The sequence below is a fragment of the Cinclus cinclus genome, chromosome 6 (assembly GCF_963662255.1).
Source record: "Cinclus cinclus chromosome 6, bCinCin1.1, whole genome shotgun sequence".
NCBI classification, from domain to species: domain Eukaryota; kingdom Metazoa; phylum Chordata; class Aves; order Passeriformes; family Cinclidae; genus Cinclus; species Cinclus cinclus.
In genome coordinates, this window is record NC_085051.1 from 4,792,295 (window position 1) to 4,805,670 (window position 13,376).

The 13,376-nt window shown below is 36.1% G+C and overlaps 1 protein-coding gene across 1 annotated transcript in view; it reads left to right on the forward strand.

The window, feature by feature from the left end:
- The first annotated feature begins 732 nt into the window (after positions 1 to 732).
- ANO3 (anoctamin 3) overlaps positions 733 to 13,376 on the forward strand; it is a 127,741-nt gene continuing 115,097 nt past the window's right edge. The window contains exon 1 of the mRNA XM_062494943.1: positions 733 to 907. Coding sequence (XP_062350927.1) covers positions 733 to 907 — 175 coding nt within the window. The remainder of the gene's footprint in view (positions 908 to 13,376) is intronic.

Genomic DNA, 13,376 nt, shown 5'->3' on the forward strand with positions numbered 1-13,376 from the left:
GAAACAAAAATAATAATAAAAACTTGAAAGATTACACCTCTTTCCTTAATATTGCTCTGTCTTAATATTTTCTTAGAAAGATACATTTTTATACTCAAGGCTTTAAAATAATAAGCAGAGAAACTGTGAAGCATTTCTTACTAATTTTAAAGGAATTTCATAGTTTTTGGTAATTTATCCTCCTAGGCACATCCCATTAAATTACTTGAGTGCTCACTATGGAAACGTAAATGTAGCACAAGTAACAGGCAAAAATGCCAGGATGGGTTGGGATCCCCTCGCTCCCATTGGTATTAGCCCCTCCCAACTGGGGAAAAAAAAGTGAATTAGACTCTTAAAGTTAGGAAGTTCACAAATTAGCAGGCATACAAATGTCTTTGCTTTTGCTTATCCTTGCTACTTTTCTGGCAGCTGTTCAGAAATGTCATAATGTGGTTGTCACTGCAAGAACAGGACTTTTTGATGCAGTAATTTTCTGTTTTAGAGACGAGGTGAAGTATTTATCCAATGCTCCAGAGCTGGGAGAACAGCTTCATGGAAATAGGGTTTCTCTGTCATTGATTTAAGAAAAAAAAACAAAAAACAAAAACAAAAAACCCTCCTGAATGTTCTGCACTGTGTTGCAGTCTGTTTTTTTGGTTTTCTTTGTGACAAGAAATTATTTTCCGACTGCAAGTTTGGGCGAGCTGAACGAAAACTCACTTCTCCTTTGATTCAGTTTTATTTTATTTAATGTCTACCAAAACCATCAAAATGTCAGCTGTTACAATTGAACTGGATAAGATTTCATCAGAGGAGTCTGAGAGCAAAAGGGATTCCAAGCCAGATTTTAAGGAAGGCAAATTCAGTCAATCATGTGCTGATTATCATGGTCTTCAACTTCACTGCTCACGTTCTGCACCAGCTGGTAAGCATGCATTTATGTAACTTACTTCTTCAAATCTGTGTCTACTTGCTCATGTAACATGCAAACTGTAAGACCCAACAAGGACAACACAGGAATTGTTGCTGTCATGCAAGCATTATAGGAATTAATTTTTAGTTCAGAAAAAGGGTAGAAGCAAATGATTGTTTAAAAAGAATCTGTGTCTCTTGAACCCTCTGGCTGGGATAGCCACTTTGGCATTACAGGAAGATGAGCTTCCCATAGGAGAAAATATAGCTTTTGTGTAAGTTAGAGCAGTCTGAGCTGCTGTTCTGATAAGAGGCTTTGCAAAGTGTGTCTATAAACTGTGCTCTCTAGTGCCTAACACTGTGACTCCTTGATTGTTTTTTCCTGGGTTTTTTTCATATGTAAAGAGGGAAATGCATATTGCTTGTTTTTATATTGGGTAGGTGTTATGTAAAGGTAGAATAGGTTCAGAAAAGTGTCAATTTTTGTGAGCATCGTGGAACGCTGATTTTTCCAACAATTCATGGTAAAGAAAAATATAGACTGTAGCTGCCTTGTATTGTCTAATGTAACCAAGGGGACACATCTACAGTTAATTAATGGAATCTCAGTTAATCCCTACATGTCTTCTTAAGCATTGGATAGTTCTTCACCTAGAAAACACCTTCTGAGAAGAACTACTCTGATTTCTTTTTGACTACAGACCTATTATGACTTTCACAACTCCCGAAGAATAATTTGATTTTCATCATGTTTTCACTTGCCCAGAACAAAACCCGTACTTTGCAAGTGGAGAATATCTGAAAGTAATTGACATGCTGTATCCTGTGATTGGCTGAAGTAGGTGGATATATGAATCAAATAATAGTATTTTTAACTTTGCAACAAATATTTGTAACATTTTCTAGTTATAAATTCAGTTCTTACACATTAACCTGGTCAAATGGTTGGAATCTTTCTTTTGCAAGAAAAGCAGATGGCTTGTGCTTTCTCTAATAGAAATTTTCAAATTTCTCTTTCTTTAAAGCGTTCAGTAATTTTTGTAAAACAGAATTTTCATAGTCTATGCATTTCTGAAATTTTCTCTTTTATGTCAGCAGAGTTTGTGTCTGTCTGTTCCCCTGGGATTATTAATTATGGAAACCATTACATAATTTAAAAAAATACCTCTTCTACCCTATAGAAGTGTCACTAAAAACTTGTTCATGTGCTAGATGATGTGCTGAGCTATTTTCCTTGAATGACATACTAAGCATTGATAAAGAATTAAATTAAATTTCAGCATAAGCAACATACTGTTGTTCAGAATTTTGCATGAAGGAGGTAAGAAAAAACCATACTTCTTTGTTTGATTCCTCAACTTAGAAAAAATTATTTTCTTTTAAAAAGGATTTTGTCTTGCGAGTATGTTTTGCAAACACCATTTAATATTCCTGAAGCATAAACAGTGCTAACAAACATCTCTGACAAATGTTTTGTCCAAGTTTGGAGATTTTCTTTGTTTATATTTTTGCATCATGAGCAGAATCAAATAAATACTGATGCATTCTCTTAGTGTTTTGGGGTGTTATGAATAATTACTTAAAGGAAATGCCATATCATTTTTTTGCCTTCTAAAATTTTCCTTGATATCTCTATTTGATCAGTCTTTAGGCAAGCCCTTTGTAGTTTCTAGTGTTGTACTGTGTTGGTTGAAGTGGAGAAATATAAATGAGTCTTATTTGGCTTCCACCTGTCTTTTCCTAAAAGGAGCTTCTACTTGCTCAGACATGGCTATTGATTTATATGGTTTAGTTATACTACAATGATGGACCCTATTTCTTTGAGTAGGCTATTTACCAACAATGCCATTTGTCAGGCAGAAGAAAATTTCAAGCTATGGTAATTAACAGAAATTTTTCCCTTAGAATTTATGTTTGGTTTGGTTTATTTGATTGGGTTTTTTTCAAATGCTGATATGAAAATGTCCAGGGAAATCAGCATCCAACATCTGGGTGCTGCTTCATGGTTTGCAAGTGCTGGCTTCTCTGCCCCCAAGGACTCTACTTCCACAGTTGCAGCCTTGGGAATCTTACATATAATGTCAATGAACTTTAGATTTTCAACTATTTTTTTAAATAATTTTTAAAGGACTCATAAAATTGTTCATATCACCAACAAATGATAGGTGAAAGTATGCAAACTATGAAAATATTACACTTAAATACTCAGAGTTTACCTACAGAAATACTGTAACAGGGAACACTTGTTCTTCTGTTCAATTTGCTGTTCACAATATTATTTCTTTTGAGATGCCTACTGTTTAAAATCTATTATGCAGTGTTTGTCATATGACTCTTTTGGTATATAAAGCAGAGAATTAAATATAGAGAGATTTCACTTAAGAAAAACTTTCCACATAGTACTGATATGTTGCTACTTTTAAACATAAGAGTTTTGTCAGTGTTATAATGACAAAGTTAAGTGGTACCCTGATATACACTCTGATGTTCAAGAAATGTTGCTGGGACAGAAGAATATTAACTGGATTTTTGATTTGTTTCATTTTCAGTTCTGATGCAATTAATCGTGATCATTCCTGAGGTAATTTTTTTTTAGAGATCTGCACATACATCAAAATACATTGCACATATATCAAAAGATACTGGAGATTAATAACACTAGAATAAGAACAGAAGTATTGATAAGTTCTAAGTACAGAGTAAAAATTTTTTTTTCCCATGTAGAGATTTATCAAAATCTTTAGGGGTTTGTCACTTGCAGAAAATACATTGAGACCTTTGGCTGCTGAGGTCTTGGCTGGTTCCCCCAGCATGGCAGAAGTGCTGCTGCTGCTGCTATCAACCCACGAGAGCAGCTCTGGGCAGGGGCTGCCCCACTGCTCCCCTCTGTCCCAGGGAGGGGGCTGAGCTGGGGTTTCCCCCCTGAATGGAATGCAGACAAGCAACACACTACCATTTCTGTCTGGGCCCCTGCTAAGATCCTAGTCCAGCCCATCGTGGCTGCTGAAAAGACTCTGTATCATGAAATAACTCCTGGCAGCAGCCTGGAAGAGATGAAATGACCATCTTCAGGCCCAGGCAAGGTATGAACTCTTTCACTGGCCAGAATGAGGCTTGCAGACACCTTTGTCTCTCTCCTGAGTGAAAGAAAAGGACCGAGATGAAGATACTCACAGAAACAGCATGAAAACATTAAGATCAGGCAAAAGGAAGAAGTCAGGTCCCACATGGAATAGATTGATGGAGATGCCTCCCTCTTGGACTGAACTTTCTCTTTTTTAAGCTATGTAGAAGAGACTCTTGTTTCCCCATAACACATAGAAATACATTTTGGGGTGGATAAAAGTTTTAATTGTAGGTATGAGCAGAGGCATTTGTGCTAAAGTAAAAAGATGCTGAAATGGCTGTGATCCCATAGTTTTGACTGGTCTCTGTAGAGGAGAGAAGACCCCTGCTGCCCCCCAGGGAAGAGAAGAAGAAAGACCTCTGTTTTCAAAGATGGAGAGAGCTTTTGTTTGAACTGTTATAATCCTTAAAGTGTGCCCCATAAGTTGATATTTTGGTAATTGATAAAAGATTTGTGTTAATCATAAAAGTATTGGGGTTTGTATAAACCAGAATACTAAGGTCTGAAGTGAAGCATGGACATTAGATAGAGGAAAATACATTATTGAATCATTCTGTTTTAAATCTTCTGTTATGAATATTATGTTTTCTAAATAAGTTGCATCTACTGCCAGTTTGCAAAATCAGACTTTCCAATAGTCCGATAGATTTTGCAAAATCAGACTTCCTGCCTTCATTTGATCATTGCTGCCTATCTACAAAGACCAGACTTCCCAACTTTTGCAGGTTTTTATCTACCAAGACCAGATGGTTATCTATGAGACTGACTATCGCCCAGAGACTTTACAGATGTTTATTCACCACCACTGCTTACCTGGCAAAGTTAAAAATTACAAGAGACCATACCATAAGAAGAGGCTGCAAACCAAGGTTCAACAGAGCGTGGAGTGGGCGCTGACCCCTCACGTTCCCCAGCGCTGCTTGCTCCATCTGTATCAAATAAAGCAATCTAAATTTTGCTGAATATCAAGACTTTTTGTCTCTCATTTATGACAATATGGTCCCTAATACTGGTTGTGGGAAGACCATTTATTGAGGAAGGAATTTTTACACAATGATCAGATTTCCATTCTCCCGGGCCGCTGATTTGCTGTGACATACAGGCCACAAGAAAGCTGTTTCTTATGGAGGAAATCTCCACAGACTGGAGAGAAGTCTCCTCTCCCAAGTAAATTGGTGAAAGACTATTTTTAGAGATGGTAAACCGACTGATTTGTTCCTGTACCTTGTCAGAGTGAAAGAAAGAAGTTTTGGGGCAGAAGAGAAGTGTTCTGAAAGTTTTATTCGTATTCTTTTTATTTTTTCTTGTAGTTTCTAGCAATAAAGTGGTGTTTCCGCCCAGTTGAACCAAAACCATGACAAATATGTAACCAAGATCAGTTGATGAAAGCCCCAGGGACAGATCAGAGACTGTTGTTGGCTTCCATGGTGCTCGGATTACGTGGACTCTGGATGAAAGCTTGGATGGAGCAGTGGCATTTTAGACATAGCAGATAATGTGCGATTGGTAGGGATTGACATACAGAGATGTAAAGCAATCTTTAAAAAAATCACACTTATCCTGATTTTTAAGATACTTACTCTGCAAAGAAGAATTTTTGATGCAATATATAGCATGAATGCAAGCGTCACAGCCACAACAGTTTGTCTTCACCCATGGAAAACAGGCTGCTCCTAATATAGAAATAGAGAACCATTTCTTTGTTGTGCTGGTGAGAGTAGAATTTCCTCCAAGACCTGGTCTATGTGCTCTTCAGTCTTCTCACAGCCAGAAGAGCTTCTCTGAATATTGCTGATGTAAATATTTGTGTAGATTTAAACCTTTTTATCTTTGCTGTTTGCTTTTCCACATCATTCCTTGTTAGTCTGGAAGAGACTAAAACCATTCAACCTACAATCTTTGTTGGCCAAGTCAGAGTACAGCACTTGAGCTGTCCTGAATTTAGAAATGCATGAAATCAGATAGGTGTGACTCTGTGACTTTTAGCAGGGTGGTACAAGGCTAGAAAAACACCTATTTGTTTTTGCCTTTAATGTGGTTCTTTCCCTGATGAGTTTTTCGGGGCATCTTCTGTGGTGAATGCAGGTGAAGAGAAAGGGAGAAGAAGAGAATATTAGTTCATACAGGGATGGAGACTGGAATGGAAATTAATACAATATGTCCTGGGTCTTCAGTGCTGGCAAGAGTCAGTCTTTTTGCTACTGAGCCTAAAGATGTACCATAAACTATAACTGGAAAATCTATTGCTCTTTGGCACTACCGTCTGAACTGAAATTTCATTAATAAAACACAAAATGAGTCTATATATAGAGAATAATTCAGTTAGCAGAGACCTAACATAATGAGGCATTCACCTCTGCCTGTGAGTCATGAATTATATCCTTACTTGGTTTGGATAAATAGAAACTAAACTGGATATAAAAATCTCACTTTTCTCAGAGGCACCATTTCTCTCCTGTACACTTCCTTCATTTATTGGGCTATTTACTTTCAATGGAGAATGGGGTTGTTCAACAAACTCCAAGAAAAGCCGCTAATGACTTTTAATAGTGGATTTTATTTCCCAAACTATCTCAGCAGCAATAGAAGTATGTCTATGCAAAGAATATGTTGACCTCACAGACCAAACTTTCCTTGATTTGAAATATGAGGTCAATACTTGCAAAACAGATGAGACTTGCTAAAAATGGTGAAAAAATGGAAGCAAGAGTGAAGTCTGAGCGCTCTTCCTGTAGCACAGTGTATCTTACACTTGCAAAGCCTGAATACAGGTGGCATACTTGTATCTTACCTGTTAGGAGTGGGTCTGTATGCCTAAGTCCTTTTTGCTTGAATAGTGAGCATAAATTGATAAGGAGGTCTCCAGTGTACTAGAAGATGCAAAATGACTCAGTGTAGATGGGGAGGTCACTGGGGAATTTCATGTTTCTTAAAAGTTAAGTCTTGAGTTATGTATTTTTATGCAATTGTAACAGCATATTTTTAAAAAAACAAGCCTGAAGCCTGTGAGCATTATAAGTAGAATGAACTGATGGCCATGAATCAAAAACTTTGTTCAATAAAGGATGCTCCTCTGGTGATGCAGAATACAGTTGTATTTCATGTTCGAACACTTAACTAACTGTAAATTCTGATCGCTGTGTCTAGACAATATGCAGTCAGAAAACAAATTATGTAATTTAGTTCATTGTATATAAGTTATTTCTTCCAGTGTTAGAAACCTCAAATATGGGTTATTTCATTATTACACCACCAAAAATATACAGAAACTCTGGTAGACTTTATAAACCCTTGTGATATTTGTATCACCATTGTAGTACTATCTACATCAATCTGCTTTAAAAAAACAAAACAACAAGGAAAAACAACTTCATGAAAACACAGGTTTAGTAAAATTTAGAAAGGACATCATGGGAGAGAGAGAGAATTATATGGAGTTATCTGTGCAGGGAGCTAAATGTTATAAATATAAAATTCTAAGTGGTTCTGGAAGACATAAGTGTATTTTTCCAAAAGTGCATGGTGAGAAAGGATTTGGCTGCCTCTTAGTCTCAGTCCTAAAATGTGTTGTTTTGCTGGTAAAATAATAAATTGGGAATGGTATATTGAGGAATTATGCATTTATAGATGCAAAAGTATTTGTAATTGTTTAGATCTCTCATTTAGATTTGTGTGCTCCTGCCTTTGGGGGGGAGAGGGAAGGCATGTTGAAGTCACTTGGATCCAACTACATCAACCTCTTGTGGCAGTACAATTATGTCAAAACTATCTGATTGTATAGTTTTTGGAATCAAGTAGCCTCAGGATTCTTTTTTGAAGATTTGACAATTTCAGATAATTATTTCTAAAATGCATATATTCTTTTGTGTATGAAAATAAAATAGCCAGCACTTCTAAACAGCACCATAAATTACATTATGTATCATAAATCTTTGAAGTCAGCAATAGTCTCCCTTATTCTGCTGCTATACTTTTGTGTTGTAATGCAATGGGGTTTCTGTAAACTCAGATTGTAGTCAGATGCTAATATTAATTATTTTAAGGTGTTGTTAACAAGAAAGGCAGTAAATTGTTTAACAAATTTGATTCAAAGTTGCATAATGATGTATGTTGGTCAGTCCTACCCAAGTACTGAAATACATGCTAATTTCTACAGTAGCTTCTTGAATATCTTAAAATTTTTTTCTGGTGCTTACTTCTAGATAATAAATTCTCTTGTTAGCAAAGTCTTCTTCTGGTACGTACGTTCACTGTTCTTTTCCTTAATTTATTTTTCTTCTATTCTTTTCCTGATCTAATAAGGAATAACAGGCCAGTCATAGTGGGCATAGCACTAGAACTGTGAATAAGAGGTCTGAACTGATTTTTGCTTTCTCTACCTAGGCATTGAGAAAGAACTCAATATCAGAAATTCATGAAATCACTAAAATAACTTGAGTCAGTACACATTTAAGCTTTTCCTCGTCTTATTTTGGTACATGTTTGCTTTTTATATTTTAAAGGTTTTGATTTTGACACTCAAAAAATATCCAAGGAAAACACCCTTGTAGAAGTATTAGTTTACTCAATCTTTCCTTCACCCAAAAAACCACTGGGCTGAACCTGAAGAAAGGAACTAATAAATGGTTTAACTGAACCACCATCAAAATCTCATGTTGCCATACTCTAGTTTCCTACTGTCTGATTCTCTTATGTCCCAGGTTGAATGAAGTTTATTCCAAATGTTGACACCTTATTCTTCTTGAGAGTTATTTTTTCCTTGTCCTCTGAGTAATTTAACTAAATGATATAACAAATGCTCAAGGGGTTTTATATTTTTTCTTCTTTTCTGGAAGAACACAGTTTGTACATAGTTTTCACACAGGATATGACTGACTTGTTCACTTACCTCAGGAAGGAAATAGCAAGGCCATTCAAACAAGTACAAATAGTTATTCTTAATTTATTTATAGACATCTTGTCATCCTCAAAATTTACAGAGTTTAATACAATACATTTTTGTCATGTTCTCTTTCTGTTAATAATATTTGTTACAGTAGAATTAAATGCCTTGCCTACTACTTTCATTTTTATAAAATTTTGTTTTCTGCTGTTCTAATTTTCATTTCCATATGCTTTCCTTCTTATTTCTTTTGCTTTGCTGGGAAAAGTAAAGTACAGATAATGGGGACATCTGGGAAGGAATTGTTATTTTTTTCTGCCCTTCATAACCCAAAGGATTTCCTATAGAGGCGTAGGTCAAAATCACTTGTTTGATATCCTGTTTTAGCAACAACCAGTATCTGCTATTTAAGAGGAAAAAAAAAAACAGGAAAGCATGTTGTTGGTCATGTTTCCAGGTTTCTATCTTCAAAGATGTCCTATCACTTGATCCAACTTAGCAGCACTGAAGTACTGCAAAAGTTATGGCACTCAGCTTGAGAAAAATTAGTTACACCAAACGCAGTTTAGTCACTTGAGGTAGATGTTCCCTTCACCTAGTTCCAGTCTGTGGTAAATGGTACAAAATGAGTCTGGGGAAAAAAAAGACTGTCTACAACTTATCATTTTATGATTAGCCCTGAAAACCCTAATAACTAGCACTAGGAATTTGACTTATAATCTTGCTTTCTCATTTTGTCACCAATGTTGATTCCTTTCTTTGTATATATCTCATATTTTTCAAAGTTTAACACGGTCTGTTACTCTTATTTTTTTTTTTCACAGAAAGAAGATAAGGCTCTTCCTTTTGTTTTAGACATTATAAAGCACTTGAAACAATCTTCCTCTCTGCTTGAATTCCTAACTTTGTTCCTGGCCTTTGCACAAAGTAACTTTCCTCATCCACCCATCAACATTTTTAGTTTCTTCTCATTTGGGACTTTTCACTTCACCTTACTTTTTTTTTTTTTTTTTGGCATAAGTTTCCTCATTCCTTTCCACTTTTGAAGTGATAATTATTTGTAAGTATAATATATTTTAAACGTGCATCTTAAGTTTCTTTCTTAAAAACAGTTGTTTAACTTTCAGTTGCTTAACATTTATTACGCCAGTTTTTTAATACTCTGACTTGTTTCTTGTTTTGAGGCTGCAGCTTTTTCTTGTGGCAAAAAATGGGTGAGTTTCCACAGACACTGTAAGGCTTTGTGCTAACTTGGGCTGGAGAACAACTGGACCTTAAGTTTTGACTTCCTTGTTTACTCTTCAGCCCTTCCCATTTGGTCCTTTCCATTCTGTTTCTGGGCTTCCAGTAAGCTCTATGTTTGTCACTATTTTCACATTTAAAAGAGAAAGAATATGATTGTGGAGACACTGTATCCAGTTTGCAATCCTCGGTCAACATTTGCAATTTTGCAATTCCTTTTTGGTGATCTTGATATCTTAAAGGTTTAGTTCTTGTGCTTCTGGCAGTAGGTTACAAGATGCCCTCTCAATGCATGTTCTTTCAGTAATTAGAATCAGAGAGGCAGAGTAATTGGCAGTGTTAGTAACTGGCAGTCCTAGGCAGTACAAACCTAGGATTGCTTGTAAAATTTCTACTAATGAAAAAATCAGATATGACCATTATTGAGACTGGAGTTTGCAGTATTTTCTTGACACAGAAATCATAGTCTTACAGTTGTAATACAGATAAAGTTATAGAGGTGGTCTCTGTTTCTACTTTATTTAGAAGTAAGACTTGGAGCAAAAGTTAACTTTTTAATATTTTCTTCTTTTTTCTTATTATGCGGTTTAACCTCTGCAGGCAACTGAACACCATGCAACCATTCACTCACTCCCCCACCAGTGGGATGGGGGAGAAAATCCAGAGGTTAAAAATGAGAAAATTTGATGGTTGAGATAAAGACAATTTAATAGGTAAAACAAAAGCTGTGCATGCAAGAAAACAAAAAAAGTAATTAATTCCCCAGTTCCTGCGGGTATGTGGTCAGCCACCTCTTGGAAAGCAGGACTCCATCAAATGTAATCATTGTTTGGAGAAGACAAAAGGAATCACTCCAAATGTTCCCCATTTCTTCTTTCCCCAGCTTTATATACTGAGCATTACATCATGTGGTATGGGGTATCTCTGGGTCAGTTGGGGTCAGCAGTCCTCGCTGTGTGCCTTCCCAACTCCTGGTACACCCCCAGTCCACTCTCTGGTGGGGCAGAGGAAGCAGCAGAAAAGTCATTTGCACTGTGCAAGCACTGCTCAGCAAGAATGGAAACATCTCCCCATTATCAACCCTGTTTTCAGAGCAAATCCAAAACACAGTCCCACATTAAGCAACACACTTATAAAACTGTAGTGAATTTACTCAGGAAGAATGCAGAATTTTGCCCTGGCTGAACTTGGCTGCTCCATGTGGACTTTTTAGGACAAAAGCTGGAAAGTGGTGGAAAAGTTACTGTCTATTGATGGTGAGGAAACCCACCTGCAACACTGAAAACATGATTCAACAGTTTCTATAAAGAAATGAGCCTGGCATGTGCATGACACTGACTGATGGACTCTGGAATCAATCACTAAAAATAAAGTGACATTGTGTTACACAGATAATGAAATATAATCACATAATTGTTTTGGTTTGATTTCTTAGGTGTTGGTCTTTGATTTACTTTACCAGAAATTACTGTTAGTATGGTGATTCTGAGAGCTTCAGTCTCTGCTCTTATCATGTAATCTTTCTGCAGATTATAAAATTAATCAAGAGGCATATCTTCATGGCTAATTAATTTTTGTCTTGTGCATTCTACTGTCAATAATTCTAAATTTCTCCTGCAGTTGCACATAAGCTTTGTATAGCATTGTCAATAATAAATCTCTAAATAGATACAAATATAGTCTGTTTTGAATTTAATTTAATCTACACAATCAGCAGCCTAATTAATCCATTTGGCTGATTTTAATATTCAAGTCAAATTCTCATAAAATGGTGTGCAGGGGCTCTGGGGTTTTGGTCTCTATGGAAATAGTGCTCCATGACCAACCTAGGAGGACGCTGGTGGCATGGTGCCATTAGAACTCATGGTCAGTAATCACTGACCTGTGTCATTTTCTGGATCATAGAGGATTCCTTTGGAGTACCACACCAGCCATTTGGCATCATTTTTAATAACTGTGTTCCACACTGTTAACATCATAGCCATCATGTTCTTGTGCCCACAATTGTTTAATTTGCTGGCAGATACATGGCCTGAGAAGCTCAGCATGTTGAAGCTACACAGAAAACATGCTCATTCAATCAAAATCCCATTAATAAACATTCTTGTTTGCAAAGTTCCTATTGTAGAAAGAATGGAGAAACAATTGTAATGGCTGAGTTTTGCTAACAGGAATTCACATGCTTTTTTCTCATATGTTAAACATTCGTTAATAAGCACTTCTGTCTGGGGGAGAGGGAGGGGAAGGAGGTGTGTTTGTAGCTACTTATAAAAAGATAGACATGTTTATCTATGGCATAACAAATGAAGATGATCAGATGGGATTTCTTCCTGGAGGATTAACTACTTATTCCTCTTCCTTATCCTCCTTCTTAAAGAAAAGTGTTTAAACAATTCGGGGAGTTTGATGTCTAAATCCCACTTCTTACTAGTATTTTTATATTTGTCTTACACTCAAGTCTTGTTTAGGGCTAGTTCCATAATTACATCTGATTAATTAGCCTTGGAATCTAATATTTATGGTAATACATTCCTTCTACACTGTGGGTCAAATTCCAGAGGGACTGACTTAGAACTTGTATTCAAATAATCCTTTCCAGATAATTAAAGCAGATTTGCTTGTTTTCTCATTACTGACAGTTCCCAGTACACACTTGTGTAACCCGATGACAGAATCTGTTGAAGGCAAAAAATATAAATACATTGATGTTCAATGGTTATATGTTTTGATTATTACATTTCTTTTTGGAAAATTGAATAATTCTAGTTAATCTAGTTCTTTAAAGATGCAGCTGCACTATTAAGTGTTTCAGGGAAAATCACAGGGCAGGTATATACTGTGTTATATCCTCTGTTAGTTGCTTGTGTGTTCACTTTTCCTCTGCACTATCCACTGAAAATTAATCATCTTCTCTCTGATCTGATTGTGAATACAAGCAGTTACCACTGTTCTGCACTACACTGTGTCTTATAGGGATTTTTTTGCAACATCAAAAAGTTTCAAGAAACTCATCCCTACTTTATTCCTCTACCTTTTTATTTGAACAGCTACTTGGAATAATTTCTCCTTGAAAAGTGGAAGGTTCATATTTCAGAGAAAGATTTATTTTTATCATTTAAATGGTTTGCAGAAAGATTTTTTAAATTTGTTTCTTTTGCTTGGCTTGTGTGGAGGGTTTTGCCTTATTTTGAAGTTATCTATTTATTTGATAGCATAGACATTAGCCCAAGG